Genomic DNA, 21057 nt, shown 5'->3' with positions numbered 1-21057 from the left:
AAAATTGGAGCCAAATCATAGGATAGACTGGGAAGTCACTGAGGTTCTCCTCAGGATCTGTGGCCTCCCCTAGTTTCTCTTCATTTGGATTCCTCAACAATGTTCCAGATTTGAGCCTTTCCCCTTTCACACCTTCTTCGTCCGATTTCGTTGAAAAGTCCTATCCTTTTGACCTCTTTGAAGACATTATCCCCTGATTTTTATCGAGAGTTTTCTTAGGTGACTTCGGTCATTTAAGATGTAATTAACTATAGGGGCTTGCCCTTATAGAGAGCTTTTCCGAGCCCAGCTTAAAATAAACCCTATTTAATTATTTGTATTAAATAGGGGAACTTGTCGGCAAATAAAACGGTTTCGCAGACCCAAACGGATGTCATATCTTTCTTAGTTTATTTGATCGAGCCTCACCCTCAAGTCTTGTGTTTATCCCTTGGGGTAGATACAGGATTTGAGGTTGAGTGCTCTTTCATTTAAACTGTGAAAAATATGAGGTCAGTTTGATTTCATATTTTTCTAAAATTATATATATATACGTAAATTAAAAAGTCCTTCCGAAGCGGGCGACGGGATTTCGATTCCGGCGACCGACAGCTTTTTACGGGCGACCCCCAAACATAATTTTCCCCTTTTAAGCGCCGACAAGATCAAACATATTTTCATTAAATTCTCCATCGCATGCTATTCTAATTTACATGATATAAGAATATCAACTTAACGAGAGAATCCAACAGCTGAATGCTTAAAAATATTTGTATTGAGCATGAAGAATGCACATAAAAGTTGGTTTTTGAAGTTCATTCTACTAAACAAAACTTATAATTACCAATCTCAATTTTTGGGTGGATTGCAGACCTGTTTCATTGATTTGCTTCTTAATGTTTTTAAGTGATCAAATTATGCAGAATACAAAAATCTTTTTTATTCAGTTGAAATATTTGATACATGTCAATAATGAGGAAACTAATCCTCAACAAAGCAGGAAAAGTGTCCACAACTATGCAAGTACAAATAATAACCTTCTTCTATTATTTACAATCTGATTTTATATTCCTTCTAGAACTTATACTAATTTTCTTATTTGCCATGTATCCGTCAGTTCCAACGCTAATTAAAATTAATCATCAACATTGGCATCCTGGTTATCATTTGTTTTATATGTCAATGCCAAATCCTTCCTTTTTACTAGGGTGTTTGTGGAGTATAAATCCATACTGGTATCTGATTACTTTCATCTGGTTAACGGAATATTGCAAATTGAATCTTTTTGCAAAGCATATTTTAAATTCCTAAGCAAGTAATTGAGGCCTAATAAGTTTCTTGTCAAATTTCAGTGCAATTTGGTCAATATAAGCTACTGCCCGTCTACAGAGGAAATTTCCAATGGGAAGAATTTAGTAAGTATTCTGTTCCTTTCCCGATTTATAGCCTCTCTTTTTTAACTCTCATTTTTGTTCTCTAGAACAATTTTTTTTCTGTAGAATTTTAAGCTTAAATGATGAATTACACTTTTTTGTACAGGTAATGGTAGTTTATAATTCTCTTGGATGGAATCGTACAGAGTACATTAGAGTTCCAGTAAGTACATGAAACTTTTTTTTTGAAACTGATCTTTATGATTTGATGCAAATAAATCTGAATCTAGTCTGCTAATTAATTGATAAATCACCGACCTCATTCTACACTTCTCAGGAATGCTGGCCATCATGCTAGTATCTTGTTCTTTTACCAGTTACTATAGAATAAACTAAACCTTTGGAGGAAAGACTGTTTTCTTTCATTATTCTCATGTAGGGTACATATATAGGGAAATATATCTAATCTAAATTTAAAAAGAAAATAATCCTGAAATTAAAACAAAGAAACATAAATATAAAGAGGATAAGCTAATATAGGGGCTTTCACAATTGTCTCCAATTAGATTCCCCAAGATTTAACTTGCCATATAACTTGTAACATTCTCCCTCAAGGTGGTTCATATATGTTGTAAAGGCCCAACATGGTATTCGACTCAATGAAGTTGCCTGGGGTTAGAGCTTTAGTGAAGACATCCGCTACTTGGAGATGAATTGGAATGTAGATTAAGTGAATAATTCCACTATTGACATTTTCAGAAATAAATCTCAATGTACTTGGTTTTGTCATGACACACATGATTCTTTGCATTACTAATGACGGCTTAGCTGTAGCTAAACATTTTTACGGAATTGACCGTCGAGTATCCCAACTCATTTTGTAACATTTGGATCTGCAGTCCTTCATAAATTTCTAAAGCAAGTGCTTGGTACTTCGATTTTGCACTATTTCTAGAGACCACTGCTTGCTTGTTGCTCGTCCCATGTGACAAGTTTTTTTCATATAAAGGAACAATAATATTTAGATGCGGATCTTTTGTTGGTGAGTTGTCTGGCCCAACAAGCATAATGTAAACCTCTACTTTTCTATTGTATGATTTCTTATACAATAACCCTCTATCAGGGGTATTCTTAAGCAACCTCAATATTCTGTAAAACATCTTCAAATGTTATTCATTTAGACTATTCATATATTGACTTATAATACTCACAGAGTAAGCGATATCAGGTCTGGTGTGTGATAGATAGATAAACTTATCTACTAATCTCTGATATCTACATTTTTCACCGATTTCTTTTCTCCCTTTGAATGTAACTTTTTGTTGAATTCTATAGGAGTCTCAAGAGGTTTACATCCTAACATGTCTGTCTCTTAATTTTAGTTGGTCCAAGATTTAATTTCTTTGGAATATCACAATTCTTGTCTTGGATTTTGTCATTTTCATATCCTAAAAGTATTATAACTCCTAGATCCTTGATTTCAAAATATGTGGCAAGAATCTTTTTTATCTTCTCATTCTCTTTTTCATTATCGCCTGTCATTATCTACATATACGAGCATAACTTTTTTACCTCTCTATCATCATCTATATATACAATGAATACAGGTTTCCAACTGGCATAAAAGAAGCAGTTGATATCGAAGTCAACCCAAATCATAATAAAAAAACAAATATTATTACTACAAAGCCACTAAGTGGTTACAACCCACACACAAAAGGGAAAATTAACAACTAACACAATACACGACTCAATTAGGGTTGTATTTTAATGGGGTGGCGGTGGAGTGGAGGTTTGGTTGTGGTTCGATGGCAGGGCTAATGTAGGGGAACATTAGAGGAAGGGCAGTAGAGGGAGCGGTTGGTTGTGCTGGCTAGCCAGGTGGCTAAGAAGGTGGACCGTTGAGGGAAGTGACAGGGAAATGAAAGCAGGGGAGATGTTTGGCTATGGTAGGTAGGAAGGTTGCTAGAGGGTGGCTAAGAACTAGTTTGAAAGGTTGGAATAATAACTAGGTCGTAGGGGAAGGGATTCATGGAAACTAGGCCAACAATATATGGTTGAAGAGGTGTCGACTGGTTGTTGAAAGGGTGGCAGTGGGACGGTAGCAAAATGGGAGGAGGCTGGGTGGTAGATGACTGTAGGAAAACAACGAGATGGTTATTTTCTGAGTGGCTGTAACAAATACGATGACGACGATAGCAGAGGGAAGGTCGAGGATGATCACCTTCTCAGATAAGATATAGTCGAAGCATTGCCAATCGTCGGATATAACCCTAGAAGGGAAAATCTGGACGCTAACGATTGACCTCACAAAAAACACGAAGCAAAACTCAAAACCTAAAAAAAAAGAAACACATATATAAGCCCTAGATAATTAGATGTGGGCTCCCATGTGGGAAAAAGGCGCCAAACCCTTTTGGAAGTACTGGTCCGCTCTCTCAGGATGCGCCTAGGCATGTCGGTCGCGAGATAATGCGGGAATCCCGCGTTGGGTCCCCACATGGGAGACATTTATGTCATTCTCTCGAGGTTGAGATAGCTTTAACCACATTTATTGAAACTCTTATCTCCTCGGGTTTGCCTAGTTGAAGAGCGAAAATAATGTACTCTCCCTCTAAAGTTCTGTGGGTGTTGTCATTTCAAAGCACATTCTGATAAAATAAGTATACATCCTTTTTCGGTACAAACTGAGTTAGAGATGCATGTGAATGGGTATCCTCACGAACCAAGCCTTCAAATCTATAATTGGTTTCTTTCGCTCCTCGTACCTGTCCAAGTGTTGTGGTAAACAAGCATGCAAAGAGGAATTAATTCCGAGATGAACTTTATAGCTGCCCGGACCACACCGAAGTATAACCACTCAAGAGAGGGCTCTTTTCTCTGGTAGGACTTGGATCCCATTGTAGGATTTTGTCCCCACCAATCTCCTAAGGCAATTTCAACATTATCTTTTATTCCTCTTGTTTGATCATTGTCCAAAGGAAAATATGTTCAGATTTTCATACCTATTTTATACTGTTTTTAATGATATTGCACTTTAAAGAAAAATATTTTTGATATTTTATTGCAGGAATGATGAATTAGGGTCAATGGAGTAAAAAGATGCAAAAAGGAGCGAATTTGGAGCGAAAAAGACCAAAATGTGGAAATTTGAACTAAGGGCGCTGACAACGCCATCCCATCGACGCCGTTGACGATGAGTTTTTCCCGAGGCTACAAGACAAAATTCTCTAGAAGTCCTCCGACGACGCCCTCGAGGCCGCCGACGGCGAGCTCGGTGGTTATGGCTCGGGGCGAGCTCGGTGGTTATGCCTACTCAAGCTTTGGATAAGACCAAATTTTGAAGGGATGCTTAGGTAACTCTTGGGAAAGCTCATCCACAACTTTAAAAGAAGATTTTGGCCAAAAATTGAGGGGGGTTTGGAAGAGAGTCTAGAGTACCTCGAGGTTAGAAAAGTTTCATTAGTGTTTGTTAGAGTGTAAAAAGTGTGAGGAATTCTTCGAGAGATTGTAAGAATGGAGGGAAAGTGAGAGATTTCTTCCTCCTTGCTACTTCGAAGAGGAACTTCGAGGAGTGTTCTTGGGGAAAAATTAGAGATAAGTTATTTACTTGTTGTAGTTTGTATGATTTTGATTTTATATATGATATGAATTCCGAGTTTGAATTCCGAGTTTTGTTGTGTTTTCTCCATGAAATCTGAGTAGTTTTCTTTGTCTTTCTTCTTGTCTCGAGATTTGTGAAATGGTGATTTGAATTGGTGAAGCGATGAAAATATTTAAGAAATTGTGATGATCTTTTCACTGCGATCTTAATTTACTTTCAATCTGGCCAATTGATTTGTTAAAATATGTTGAGTTTTACAACTAAAGTGAAGATTACATCCAAGATTCAGGGAGGTCAAAACCATTGGAAATTGGGCGCAAATAAATAGAGAAATAATATTATCGGGCGTAGAATTGGAGATTTTAGAGTGACAGATTAAAATCCTCAATTCGGTCCTATCGTTTGGGTGTTGAAGTGTAGATGTTAGCTCTCAGGCGAGGGGAACGTGGGAGCTCCAAAGTGCGCGCCGATATCCTCCCAGCCTAGCCGCAGATTCAGTAAACAAGCGTAGGATTAGTCAATGTTTTTTATGTCTGGACCAAAGGGTAAATAATAGGTATGCTCCTATTTGACACAATATAATTTGAACCAATTCATTTTATCCATTCACTATAATTTCTTGAAAAGGAGAAGGATGTTTTCTTATATATTGAATATCACATTTAAACTCTCATTATTATCATTAGTTATTTATTAGTTATTAAAATTATATATTTATTTTAATTGTCTATTAGTGACAGATAAGCAAATTGAACTTCGTTGTTGCGATTAAAGTATTGCTTTTCTAAAATCTTAGTTCGCAGTTCTAAATCACTTCCTGTGGGATCGATATCTAGGACTCCATTAAAGCTCTATATTACTTGAGCGATACATATACTTACGTTGATAAGTGTGACTTTACAATTATTGAATATTTATTACATCCATATTTATCTTATATTTTTAAGTATATATAAAGTCGTCGGTCAGCCATCTATAGATGGGTACACCGTTGAACTGAATTTAATACTCAAAGGACTCCATATGGTCTCCTAGAAGTAGCTCAAAAGCTTCTCATCTCTGATAGGTTAGATCTCCTTCAGTAGAGTCAACTCAGGAGTTTGGTTGTATATTTGAAATTTTTTAAATTCTCTTATCTGAGGTTGTCTTGTGTCTGGGAATTGCTCCTCAAATTCGGGGTCATTTTGGATTTTCAATGTATGTCCTGCTGATGCATCTCAATTCTTGCAAAAATATTGCTCGAGACACCATCTCATCATCTGTATGAACACACATTACCTCAGACTCGCTAACTTCTAGCGCAACCAAGGTTAATTCAACTGAAGTCTCTCTCGTGAGTTCAGTTGGAATCGTTGTAGTCTCCTTTTCGGCCGTTGGAAGTTGAAAATCCTCTAAAAAATCTCCATCCTCTCCTGGATCACTGTTTATTACTTCAACTGCTCTCTGATTAGTGAAAGAGATCATTCTTCTAATTGCACAATTTAATTCAATATGCCCAAATTTGTGTCACTTGAAACACTTTGTTGCTTGGATATATTTGGGAATGTGAATTGGTTTTATCTGTTCTTCACTCTGATTTAAGGTCTCTTTGGAGCAGCTGCAACTTAATAATAAGTTGTTGTGCAGCAACTGTCACATGAAGTGTTGCGTAGAAGCTGCTGCGAATAAACTGATTGTCTGTTTGTTTTTTACATTTTGAAAATAGTTGTAATGCAGTTGTTTCTAGAATATAAATATATTTTTAAAATGGAAAAAATCAATGTAAAACATTACAAATATATATATATATATATATACCTCACTCAATAGTGATTATCATGATTACTAAAATTAAGACTTTTTTTTAAAATAACATTTAATAATATGATTATATTATTTTTAAAATGCAGACGATGTGTCACGGCTAATCTGTCTTCCAGGAATACTCTCCATGCCTGATTACTCGGCGTTGGAATCTTTCACTCAATCTGTCCACCGAAAAAAACACAATTTTTCGTGATTCTCCACAGCCATCTGTAAAAATGTCTCTCGTAGCTATGTGACTAAAGTGAAGTAAGAAACATTGAAGTCCACAGTAATAGTGCAATTCTTAGGAGGTATAAAAAATCATCGAGCTCATCTTTCTTGAATGCTTTAAAAGATATCTCATTAGTATAGCACAAGTAAAAATTGATAAAAATATAGTTTTATGTAGGTGTGAAGTTTCAGAGAACTCAGTATATCAACCAATGAATCTTTCATTACTAGAATACAACAGACCTTATAAAAAAAGTTATTTTTTGTCTTTAATCCATATAATACCAAACTCATATGCATTTTATATGCATATCACCAAAAAAAGATCAACCAGAAAAATCTTAAAAATCGTAACACCATAAACAAGTGAGGAATTTTATTGTCTTCATTAGGATTCCACATGTGACACCAACCAATAGTGACAAATAAGTTATCCAAAAGAACCCATAAGGTCAAACGTGTCATCATAGACCTCCAAAACCTATCAAAAGAAAAATCAAAGAAATACGAAAGGAAAAAAAATACTTACAAACAACATAAAAAACTCAAACAAACAATATCAATTACACAAGGAACGAAAATAAACATTAACTAAATAAAATATAAATACAATAAATAGTGAATCTCTTCAACAACAATCACAATTAATAATATGACTAATACTCAAATCGCCTTTCTACCATAGCATTAGTAATTTGTTCCCTCAACCCTGTCGTCTCGCTTGCATCTTCCTTGTCTTTAGTACAAACCTCAGAACATCATTTTCAGCTTGTGACAAAGACTGTCCAAGACGGTACTCATATGCCTCGGCAAGGACATGCTCATGATCCTCGTTCGCCCTATGAAAGTCGATATAATTGTCGTCAAATATAATTGTGGAGAGTCATGGTGGCAATCACAATCTGCATCTATTTGGGAAACATGTAAGATGACATATTGCGAAGTATAACTCATTTCTTCTTCAAACACCAAAAGTCCTATCAATGACAGTGTAAGGAGAAATATCTTTTATTGAACATTTTTTTCTTGCCCCGCATGACATTTCTAACTCGCTCAGTTAGATATGTTGCATCTCCTATCAGGTTAGGGCTTGAGATAGTCTCGTTGCAACGAATTTTCAACATAAACGAAATAGTATTTATCTGATGTGAATTGCAGTATTAGTATTGAAGGAAAAATGAATTATGAGAATAGTTCAGTTTCAAGCAAACCTGTGGTTGGATGTAGGAAGTTATATTTATTTTTTCATGTTGCAACTTTAAAAAATTGACTGTCATGTACACTGCTCTCTCAATCGGTCATGAAAAAAGTGAATTATGAAAAAAGTGAATTATTTATCTGATGTGAATTGCAGTATTAGTATTGAAGGAAAAATGAATTATGAGAATAGTTCAGTTTCAAGCAAACCTGTGGTTGGATGTAGGAAGTTATATTTGTTTTTTCATGTTGCAACTTTAAAAAATTGACTGTCATGTACACTGCTCTCTCAATCGGTCATGAAAAAAGTGAAGCACATGTTGAAGTCGCATACCGTCGTGACATTCTGCATCGGAGACCCAGTGATCTTCTCATTATTGGGAACACGTGCATCGTGTGTTCCATCGATTGCTCTAATACAATTCTAGAAAGATAATTATTTATTTGAAAAATTAAATGTAATAAATAAGAGAAATTATCTTAAAGTATAACATATACCGCACATCATGTGAGATTTTTGTGGAGGTTTGTTCGAATGTAATATCCGTTGATTTTATGACTCATGAAGAAAAACTTACAAGTGCATTCAATTCTATTGAAAAGTATCTGCGAATCATTTCGGAGTGTTAAAATCGCTCCATAGCTCATTGCATTGATTCATTCTATGATAATATGTAGAGGGTTATTGTCAATATTACTCGCGAAGTCATTTTGGATGAACCATGAAGTCCATAATTTTTATGTAGTTCCTCCAACATACTGGTGAATATTGTCTGTGTCATGCAGAATATTGTTAAATCTCGTTGAGTGGTTTGCAAGTAACTCCCCAACCCATTTGTCACCAGTATATGAGGATGTTATGCAGGGCAGCGCTCTATGTATGAGTTATAATATTTGTATATCAAGCATACGACAGCTACAACTCTCCTTCTACGTCTTTCTCTAGTTGCATTCATGTATTTCGATATCAATGCGCAAACACATAACCATCAATGAATTAGCTAAAATCATATAAGATTACGAACAAAACCAACATAAACATAAAGGGGGATAACAAACTCTGAAGTAAAGCGGCATGTACGAAACAATTTAAATATCCAAAGCATAGTGAAAAACTATAAACAGATAGAATGTTTTACGCGAATGTAAATAAAAAAAAATTCTCAAATGTCTCTACCTTCATAACATATGGTAGGTAAGTCAGTCTATACGATCAACAAGCTAAGCGATGAAAAACTCTTTAGGTTGATTCTTCAAGCAACTTCATAGAAAACAAATAGAACTATAAGTACTCGAAAATTTCTATAGTTGCATTCAGAATTTGCATAACCTGTTGGACAGAAGTTGCTTATGATGTGCTCGGGTCATTGCTGCATGAAGCTACCAACTCTAATATCTGGCTTCTAAGGAAAGCAACTCCCATTTTATTTTTGTTTTCAACCAACGAACGCTTAGAGCGGCTTGTGGACTAAAGTTCATGGAGGTCCGAGCTGGGTCTTCAGCGGAATCACCCGTTTTTTCAGCTCCCAAATTTCCAGTGATGCATCAAACCTCGTCTCACTGGGGACACATGCATTGTTGCACATTGTCACGACACCCCTAATTATACGATCCAATTTGTCCTCCAACTCAGAATCGATTCCACTGTATTTAAATGTTTTTGCAACAAGCACCACCTAGAAATTCATGTAACATGTAGTTCAATCTTTAAAAAAAAATTAAAATTGACCAACTTTAGGGGACACTTAAAAAATGTTCATCACAAGTCTATTTGCTCATCACTCCTCGGAAGCATCAGTCGTTCACTTCACCAGATCTCACCCTAAGCTTATTGATCCTCGCTTCAATTTATTCCAGATTTTTCAATTCTTTTTGAGTTAATCTCACTTGTTTTTTAATTGTATCCTATCGTATTCTCTGTTGGTGCTTTCCTTGAATTTTCTAATAATGTTTTGTCAATCTTTCTTGTTGAAATTGTTTGTTGGCCTATTTCCCAAATCAGTCACAAAATATTAATTTTGTTTCTTTATCTCACGTTGCAGATGAACCAATTTCTTTTGTCTTAATCATTGTATTATCAATATAAAAAAACTAATTAACATAAACATTTCCCATAAAAATAATTTAACATAGCTCGACGAGATAAAAAAATGTCACAATAGCATCACCACTGCCCCTCCGCTCCACACATCGACAACACCTACACATAATCGATGCCATCATCTCTACTCACACAACAGTACTACAAACACCTTCACACACACAACACTTCTACTACCCCTACACACAAAAGCCTACACACACCAACACACTAACCAACACTTACACAACCACACAATCACCACCTCCAAACATATCCAACATCACCAGCATATCTACAACCACGCTGAAACTACCCCCCACCGCCTCATCCACCATCACCAACACATCCACAACCACACGGATACCCAATCACCACCTCCTAACACATCAAACTCACTCACACACAAACACCATTACCTCCACGCACCAATCTCCCTTCACTACCACATCCACCTCCTTCAACCCAAACACATCCTCCCCCACATCCACCACATAAACAACATAAGCCAATATCAACCAAATGCACATAATTTGTTATCAACCGAAAGACACCCCTTTGCACGGGATTACAAGTTATTGAACGTGCATTTGAAACTAGCAGTGATTTCATCAATCAAGAATGTAAAAAAACAAAACATAAAATTGAGATCCAACATCAACCGAAAATCAACACCCATTTTTAAGTCATCGCACATGAGATTCTGAAGAATCCTCAAATTCCAACATCAACCAAAAACCAGTTAACCATAAGCAATTGGCAAATCAAAAATCGCAAAATACTTTAGCACATTAGGCATTAACCAACGAGATGAGGAATCGCCGCACAGAGGTAACTAGCAAATTCTCGGGCATTAAGCCTTTTGCAAATCAAAAGCCACAGATAAGTTGGGGTTGCTCATCACAAAGAAGAACCACATAAAGAACAACTGCAACGAAATTTTCAGTCATATAAGCATTTCCAGAAACAAAAACAATAGCATAGTTAAGGTAAGGATTACGAGCAAGAAGAGGCACCACAGCATAGAGGAACCACCACACAGATAAGAAGGCACCACACAGACAAGAAGGCACCACACAGATAAGAAGGCACCATAGCAAGAAGGATATCCCACCACAACACAGAGGAACCCTATCTGTGAGAATCGCGCTCGTGCGAGAGAGAGAGAGAGAGAGAGAGAGAGAGAGAGAGAGAAAAGAAAACTCACCTTATTCTTGAGAATCGGGTGAAAGAGAGAGGCAACTCTATCAGTAAGAATTGCGTCAGAGAGAGGAGAATTTAGGGCAATTATCGCGTGAGAGAGAGGATCGCGGGAGAGTAGCATACCACTACGGCGAGACGAGAGAACGAACCATGATTGTGAGGAGAGGGGCAATGTGGTCACGAATATAGGAAGGAACGTAGGTCGCGGGGTCATGCCTGCCTCAATCATGCTTTTTTTAAAGGTCTGCGAGTCACCAAACGGCCCCAAGCGCGTTTCCAAGCCTCACCACGGTGCTGTCGCGGTCCGAAACGGTCTTTTGGTGTACTCTTGTTTGGCTTTACAGGCAAGGTCGACTTCGATGGTCAGTTGAGGTTGGCTTGGATGTTTTGCTAGGTGCACTCTTGCTACTTGATCCTAAGATTGAACTCTGCCTGTAAGCTGTGGCAGTCATCTAGTGATGTCTTTTCACTTTTGAAGCTAAGGTTTGACTATCATGTCTATAAGCAACAGGTAGGTACTAGCACTGCATCTTTCGCTTCTTAGACCAGATAATGATCTTGCCTATTCTCACACGTTGACGTAGTTGCTTCAAAAACTCTCACCAAAATAACACTTCTTTAATTTTGTTGAGAATTGGACCTTATTTAGGGTCCTATTGGCAAAAAGGGAATATTGAAGAAGTATAGGGTTTTATTTGTAAAGCATTTTAATATCCTATTCAAGCCCTTGTTATGAATGTGCATATAAGATTTTGAACAATTCTTTCATCATGGTATCAGAGCTTTAACCTAGCCGTTCCTCGATCCCGAGAGTCGGAATCAATGTAGAAACTCGAGGTGTCGTTCCCTCGAAGCAGCAAAATGAGGGAATGATGCCTGCAATGTCACTTTTTCTAGTTAGTCCCTTATCTTAGTCTTCCCCGACTCTTGAGGCACCTACAGCATCGACTTTTGATTCAAAACTCCCAAGTGATATGATTCCTCCTTCTCCAACCCCCAACTTTAAGGAGGACCTCTCGCAGCAATGAGGGACATTCTTCCGATAGTTTTGGGTGGGAACATGGCATTCCTACCTTTGTTTCATATTCTAACATATCACCCCTACATGGAGCATTCATTATATCTTTGAACACTGTCTTTATACCAAGTGTTGACAGGTTGTTAAGGAGAATCCCAAGTGGAAAGCGACAATGCATGAAGAGCTTAGGACTCTCGTTAAAAATCGAACATGGGAGATAGTGTCACTACCAATCGGGAAAAAAACAGTTGAGTACAAGTGGATCTTTACAGTGAAGCAAACTCCAGAAGAAAAGGTGGTGCGGTACAAAACATGATTGGTAGCGAAAAGGTATAGTCAAACATATGACATTGACTATGATGAATTTTTTGCACTAATAGTAAAAGTGAGCACAATGAGGACATTAGTTTCTCTGACAATGAATGATGGGTGGAGGTTACACTTAATATGAAGAATGCATTTCTTCATGGTGAGTTACTGTAGGAGGTATATATGGAGATACTACTAGGATTTGGTGTAATCCAAACACTGGGCAAAGTTTGTAGGCTCGGGAAATCACTGTATAGCTTAAAGCAGTCTCATCGAGCTTGGTTTGACAAGTTTAGAAAGATTATGGTGGGCATATGATATCAGCTGATTAATGAAATCCGTATGGTGTTCTTTCGACAACATAAATGTCACACCACTATACTTGTTGTATATGTTGATGATATTGTTATCACCAATCATGATGAGATAGAGATTGTCCAACTAAAGACAAGATTGGGCAATGAATTTGAGGTAAAGGATTTTAAACGACTTAGATGGTTTCTTGGGATTGAAATAGCTCGTGGACCTGAAGGGATGGTTTTGTCTCAAAGAAAGTGGTGTACTATATTTTTCACGGAAACAGACATGTTGGGGTGCAAACCTACAGTTTCTCCAATTGACCAAATGACCAAGCTGCTTACAGAGGCAGGAGAACCAATTGATCGTGAGAGGTACCAGAGATTAGTTGGTCGTTTGATCTATTTGTGTCACACCCAACCTGACATTACTTTTGCAGTGAGCGTGGTGAGCCGCTATATTCATGATCTAAGAAAAAGTCATATGGATGCAGTGTATCAGATTTTGAGATATCTGAAGAGTGCAGCAGGGAAAAACATTCAGGGCTTTTGTGACGTTGACTGGGTGAGTTGTACCAATGAAAAAAGATCCACCTCAAGATATTGCATGTTTGTAGGGGCAACTTAGTCTCTTGGAAGAGCAATAAATAGTCTGTAGTAGCAAGGTCAACAAAAGAGGCAAAGTACTAAGCCATGACTTAGGAGTTTCCTAGATGATATGACTAAGAGCCTTGTTGGTTGAGCTCAAGGTGGACCAAGGAACTCAAATAAAGTTGTGATCCCACAACAAGTCAGCAATCATCATTGCCAACAACTCGGTGCAGTACAATAAAACCAAAAATGTGGAGATTGATAGATTCTTCATCAAGGACAAGCTGAATAATGGGCTACTGGAGCTAAGCCATGTAGTCACTAAAGAGCAAGTGGCTGACAGCCTCACTAAAGGACTTAGTTCATTTGATTTGTCAAAGTCATATACTTAAAAATCTCATCTTTTGCCCATCTTGAGAGGGAGTATTGAAAATTGGACCTTATTTAGAATCCTATTGGTAAAAAGGGAATATTGAAGAAGCCGTGTGTAAAACATTATAATACCCTATTTAAGCCTATGTTATGAATCTACAAATTGGATTTTTGAACAATTCTTTTATTATTTGCAATGCTTAAATTGTTTATATATTTAATCTTATGTTCCAATGTAAATGCATGGGATGAGCTGTCATCAAGCTTCAGAATTCAAAAGATAAAGGTCTGATCTCTTGGTAAACTGATTCTTTTCACAAGTACATGACCTTCAAAATACAAGGTTTACCATTCTCCAACTTATTTGACTGTCATTGAACATCAGGTCTGTAACGTGATTCATTTTGATAACATAGGTTTATCATGAGGCATTTTTATCAAGTAGTAACTATGAAAACTTACGTATTTACATGTAACTTCTAGAGTAACATTCTTCAACCATATGGTATTCTATGCAAAATCACATGAACTCGTAAATAGCACAATTTGATATATTCATTTTTCACAACAGCTCATTGGTCATATGGATTCTAGTATTTGGGTGTCCATATTAACCTATTTGTCTACCATGATCACCTGATGAAATTTGTCAACACCTAAGTATTTACTCAGTTAACCATATTCATATTTCGTTCAATAGGGTTCTTATAAGCAATCAATGTAGCAAACATAACTGTGGTTAGGATAAAATTAATGCTAAAAAGATTACAAATGTGCAAACCATATATTATGTTCAAGGAGCTTGTAATAATGCATCATTATTCCAAAACATACTAACATACTAGCATTTAGAATCAGTACAAATTATTTTAATTCACTTAATTATCAGTGCAATGATATAAGTTGTATTAAATTGCTAAAACAAAATCAATGGAGCTTGGGAAGCTTTATTGTGCAGAGTAGCCAAGCAGGTGGAAACAGGCTACAAGGTGGCGATTTAAATTGTAAGAGAAGCTCAAAATACTAATCAATTTCTTAATGGTCATTCGTTGCCCTACATCACCAATTTTATTCAGAAAGCTCTCTTTTCTCCCATCCATGCCAAGTTACTTATGAGGTTGCTAGATAACATAATCAGTTGGGATGAAAAAATGTCTCTTAATATGCTGTGGCTACAGAAAAAATATTTTGGCTTCAATATTCACAGTAGGTACCATCAAGGGCATCTGGGTAAAATTCTCTTTGAACGTCACTCTACTTAGTTCTCAAGCTTATAATGCCGATACTCGAATTTTGGAAGGCAAAATTAAAAAAAACTGACTGCCTGTGACATGTTCAAATTTATCTATGTGCAATTAAATATGTTTGGCTCTTGTTTTTTGGAGTCTATAACACTTTATCATTAAGAGAAACCGGATTAGAACCCATATTATCACTACCTATCTATTTATCTAATTGTAAGTTCTTATTTTTCCTATTATAGCTCCTATTTGGAACCTTTTGATGTTTACCCATAAAGTTGCATTATAATTTTTGAATTGAACTTCTCTCCTCCATCAGGTTGATGACAACCAGATTGTTGTACGGGATGCTAATGGAAATTTTGTTGAGACTCAAGTTATTGAGATGGACAATACTACAAAGGAAATAAGAAATTTTTATGTCAAAGCATACCTTGGAGAACAACCAAAAGATTCTCCAAAGTTCTGGCTTGTTTTTAAAGTACTTGTGCCACCATTGGGATGGAATACTTATTATATTTCAAAAGCAACCAGGAAAGGTGGATTTCATGTTACATCAATTTAAATTTTAGATTTTCTACTGAACATCATAGATGTCTCTGATTTTTTTTTATTCCAATTATCAATTGGTTTTCTTAATTTCTTACTTCACAGAAGGAAACAATTCAAATTGTTTTACCTCAACTATATCAGCTCCTGATAATGAAACAGTGGAGATAGGACCTGGGTCTCTTAAAATTGCCTTCTCGCCGACTACTGGGAAGCTAGAAAGAATGGTGAATTATAGAACAGGAGTGAGTGGTTTTATATAATGTTGAGTGGCTTTTCCTTATAGGTTGTATCCGACGTTGAGTGGTGCTTCAGCTGTATCTCCATCCTCGACCTTCCCACACTCCCGCAACCCTCCCGCCGCCGTTGTATTTGCTGCAACCACCAGAGAACAGCCACATTACTGTTTTTCAGCAGCTGTCCACCTCCTCTACTCCCCTCCCAAACTGTTGTCCACTTGCCAACCTTGCTGCTGCACCCTCCTGCAAGCGCCCACTTGCTGTCCAGCCAGCACCACCCAATTCCGAGTTGCTGGTGGCCCCTCCACTGCCTACAGCTTGCTTCCCAGCCACCCAAACACCTTCCCCCTCACTGTCTTTAAGCCTTTCTACCACCCCATCCTTGTTTTCCACTACCTCGACACATAGTCCACCACCGTCGATTCTTGCCCTTCGGTATCTTTTGTGTTTGCGTCCTTGTTTTCTTATTTCAAGAGACTTTGCTTGTAATCCCTTTTGAATTTCAGCAATAATATATGCATTTCTATTGTGATTTGGGTTAACTCCAGTATCAAATTATGCAACTCTTCTTCTTTAATGGTCCTATGCAATTTTATCAATTGAGAAAGAAAGCGCATGAATAAGATGTCAAGCTATGTTTATTGGTATTCTTACATGTCTTTTTCAAGCTCAACCTCTTCTTCGTTTCTTTGTGTAAAACCGTAATTCCCAACTTTAACGGTTTGGATTTTGAAATACTTTTGGAAAAATTTTATTGTAAATGTATGTATTTCTGGTTAAGAAGAAATCACTTACAAGTTTTGGATTGCACAGTCTCTTAGAGCAATTAGTTTTAATACCCAGGTTGATCTGTACGTGCAACAAAATTATCTCTGGTATGGTTCTAGTCCGGGTGACAAGGAAGATTCACAGGTACATAACCGCGTTTTACTATCATACTTATAGTGCCGAAGTATATAAAATGTATGAACTACTGTTTTTCTAGGCATCTCATGCTTACATTTTCCGGCCTGATGGAAGTCCTCCTACAGCTGCTTCAGGATTGGTATTTTAATGCAAAGGGCATTCTCATTGTCAGCAAAATCCCTTTTCTAAAATGGCTCTATGTGGTGATTGATAAAACTTTTTCTGTATTGTTTTTATGAATAAAGGTATCTATGAAAATCGTAAGAGGGCCTTTAGTAGATGAAGTCCATCAACAATTTAACTCGTGGATAAATCAGGTAATTCTAATGTACTCAAGTAATGTGGTGAAGCACAAATAGTTGCATGTGTTTCTCTGTTAGAGTTCATGCCGTAAAGAAATACTTCATTAGAATTGATACCAAGTTATTTATTTGCATTATTGTCCGAGTGATTCTCATAATTACACTAATACTTTTAAACTATAGTATCTTAGAAAACAAGTACACCGTAGTAACCTGTGCACATGCACCTTTTATGTGTTATAATAATTTACAATTGGCCTCATATTTTGACACAACTGTGGAATTTTCAACAAAATACTTGAAATTCATTTCATTTATTTGCATTTTGGTTCAATATAAAACCATGTGCAGCGCAATGCTATTTCAAATGTAAGGTTTTACATTTCAGTCTGCAACCAATAATTTGAATGTTATTTCATGCAAATAACTGATATTTACAAACTCTTGAACAGTTTCTTAGTATTAGTTCGGAAGGCATAAGTCTTTCAATTATCGTTGCGAAGGAAATTCCTAGGATTTTAGTTGATGACATGTAACATCAAAGTTCGGATATTTAATAGTCTATATTTTGCATGGAGTGAAGCATCCCAGGATAATGTAACCCCTTGGAAATCCACTTAAATTTAGTAGAGCAATGATTAGATTACCTCCATTGTGATTTGGAGGTCATAGGTGTTGACCTCGATACATCTTTCACGAGCCAAATTTAGTAGAGAAGAGTTGGATTAGAAGAGCACAGGTTCTGTTATCAATTTTGTTTTTACTGAAGCGGGATGCATTACATCAGTGGTAACCCTCCTGAAAAGGAAATCCACTTAACAAGAAACGAAAGATCATCTCCTAACGATTTTATCATGGATAGAAAGACATTAAAGGAAAAAAACTGGCATTCTTATGGTTGATCGCTTTTATATTCCCATACAAGCTAATTTTTTATACTCAAGGCATTATACCTATGATCTGCCAGTTCTTCTCATTCCCTTAGAATGCATTTATAAATTGTGAAATTTAGGAGGAACTTTGTTAGAGGAAAAATCTCTCTAGTTTTCTCACTAAGAAAATAACACATTTATATAGCTCAGACTAACCATCGTACAATTGGAGGGAAATTCAAATCATCATAATAAAAAAGAAATAAATAAAAACACGGTAATGGATAATTAATGGAGAATGATTTCTCCCTGTCAAATATAATAGCAGATCCATGGTTTCCAAAAGGAAAATTCAAATCATCATAATAAAAAGGAACTAAATAAAAGCACAATGATGGATAATTAAGGGAGAATAATTTCTCTCCCTCAAATATAATAGCAGACCCATGGTTTCCAAAATCATGTGTGGCCGGTCCACGGTTATATGCATATTAACACTTTCCCTCAAGTTGGGTTGTATATTTCTGTCGGCCGTTTTATATGTATATTTTTTTTTTAACTTCGTTGGTTTGAAAAAATGAATGATTTTGTGATTTTGAAAATAATTTAAATATAAATATAACATTTTTTTATTTTTAAAAGTAACATTTTAATTTTAAAATAGGTGAGACCAAACGGATCTCACATTTAAGTAATTTAGATGATTGAATACAATACTACGGGTAATACACTTATCCCGAAGAATAAATATATCACTTGTAATAGAGATTCAATCACCTAAACTAAAGAATTTGTGACATTCATATTGGTCTGCGAAATATTTTATAAAAATGCCAACAAGTTCCCCTACCTAACATAAAAAATTAGATAGGGTTTATTTTATCTGGGTTCCTGGTTCCCTATAGAGGCAAGCCCCTATAGTTAATTACATCTTAAATGATCGAAATCACTTAAGAAAACTCTCGATTAAGATCAGGTGGTTTGTTTTCAAGATTTCAAAGTTTAGGTTTTCACGATTGGACATGGAATAATCAAAATGGAATGGCTCAAAGTAGGAACGATTATTTAAGAAATCCAAAGATAAGAAAAGTAGGAGACATCACAGATCCAGGAGAAACCCCATAGATGTCCCAACTATCCTATTGTTCGGCTTTATGTCTTTGAAATAATGTTTATTTGATATTTCAATCCTGCAAATTATTTAGGATTTAGGACTTATGTTACCGTACCGTACGGTAACCTCGGAATCCTAAAACGTTAGGACTTATAATTGTACAACAGAGTTGTACAGAAAGCCTAAAGAGTGATCCTATAGGTTGTTATTTAAACTAAGGAAAGTATATAGTGTTGTGAGAATGTTCATGTGATGTGAAGATGTTTCATTGCTGCAGATTCGTCTTGAAGTTATCCCTTGTCGTGCTGCCCACGATGTTTGCTCGGAGCCTCTCGTAGTAGCAACTCCTGGTTCAGTTTTAGTTTTGAAAATACGTTTACCCACTAGATTATCCTAATCTAAGGCATAATGTATCACAGTAACTAAGCATGCAGTATAATAGAAAAGAACCGTATAGTGTACAGTAGAAAGAAAAGAAAGCATGCTGAGAAAAACAGTATAATAAGCTATGAAAACAATATAACATGCTGCGAAAATAAAATGTTGTAATATAAATTAAACCTATACACCTGGTAGGTCCATTGCTCCTTTTAATTTAGTTATTATGTGCTGCATAAAAGAGGGAAGTACGACCTGAAAAAGACTTAATAGAAAAAGGTAAATCATAGAGAAAAGATAAACAAATAAAATGAACCATACCACATATAAAGGACCAAAATTGAGAAATTTATATGTGGTATTGGAATGTCCCCAATTGCCATGAGGATTTGAGTGTGAGACAAACTCAAATCCCGGAGCATTGGGTTTCAGTTTTGGTCAAGTTAAGGTAAGAATTTCATTATTTGATTTAATTAAATCAGTCACGAGTCACAATCTAGTGCAACCTCATGCCTAGTGTCCCACCTATCTTCTAATCTGAGGTTAGATGTTTGGATTTCTTAGGATCATTTGAAAATTAGGATGATAAACTATCTCTCAAGGTTGTACTTCTAAAATCTAGGATGTCTGCACTTTGAGTTAAACTTGAAGTGTCCTAAGGTGTCTAATCTCAATTAAGTGTCTTTCTACTAACCCTCAAACATCTATAGATCCAACTTAACTCGCTACCAGACTCCTAAAACCTAGGGGAAAACTCATAGTTTTGGCAAAAGAGTTGTGAGTTGTGTTTCAATCCTAGTTAAAGGGATTGGATTTTAAATTGATTCAAAGCTTAAAGGATCTAAGAGTAAGTACACTAATCTCTCAATCGTTAGCTAAATTCTCATTTCTTCTGATTCCAACTAGTCTTCCAATTTGCAATTTATTTTTCCTTATGTAAAAGAAAAGGTGGATTGTTCGCTATCCTATCTCCTCTTTAGATTGTATCATCCCAAAAATTCAAATTTCAATTTCAATTCTCTCATCTTCTCTTTCCCTCCTATTTTCCTTGAGATTATAAATCATTTCTGAATATAATTAAATCGGAAATCCCCATTTTTAACTTGACCGTTAAAAAAAAAAAAACAAACGAAAATGAGACCGATTCATTTTTAAAACCAAATTAAATCAGTAAAACTCGCAAATGTTTCGGTCTAAAGCATTTAAATTCGTTAAAAGAAAAAAAAAAGATCGGATCAATCCCAAGAAGGATATCCTTTCCACGTAGCGCTTTTTATGGATCTCCAAACCCAACATGATTTCAATTTATATCAAACTCAAAATGAAACTTCAAGAACTTTCTACATTTTATAAAATATAGGAGAACAATCCATAGGGAGTATCCTTCTGTACCTCTAAAAATCATACCATTATCAAAG

The 21057-nt window shown here is 36.1% G+C and overlaps 1 protein-coding gene across 1 annotated transcript in view; it reads left to right on the top strand.

The window, feature by feature from the left end:
- The window catches only part of LOC110021999 (alpha-mannosidase-like), an 83012-nt gene that overhangs the window by 33798 nt on the left and 28157 nt on the right, over window positions 1-21057 (top strand). Inside the window, exons 11-17 of the mRNA XM_020720762.1 lie at window positions 1332-1394; window positions 1519-1575; window positions 15599-15818; window positions 15934-16073; window positions 16911-16979; window positions 17053-17112; window positions 17219-17290. Coding sequence (XP_020576421.1) covers window positions 1332-1394; window positions 1519-1575; window positions 15599-15818; window positions 15934-16073; window positions 16911-16979; window positions 17053-17112; window positions 17219-17290 — 681 coding nt within the window. The remainder of the gene's footprint in view (window positions 1-1331; window positions 1395-1518; window positions 1576-15598; window positions 15819-15933; window positions 16074-16910; window positions 16980-17052; window positions 17113-17218; window positions 17291-21057) is intronic.

This window comes from Phalaenopsis equestris, unplaced genomic scaffold (genome assembly GCF_001263595.1).
Source record: "Phalaenopsis equestris unplaced genomic scaffold, ASM126359v1 Scaffold000002, whole genome shotgun sequence".
NCBI classification, from domain to species: domain Eukaryota; kingdom Viridiplantae; phylum Streptophyta; class Magnoliopsida; order Asparagales; family Orchidaceae; genus Phalaenopsis; species Phalaenopsis equestris.
The sequence above is the reverse complement of the archived record's forward strand: the minus strand, read 5'-3'. Positions and strand labels throughout refer to the sequence as shown.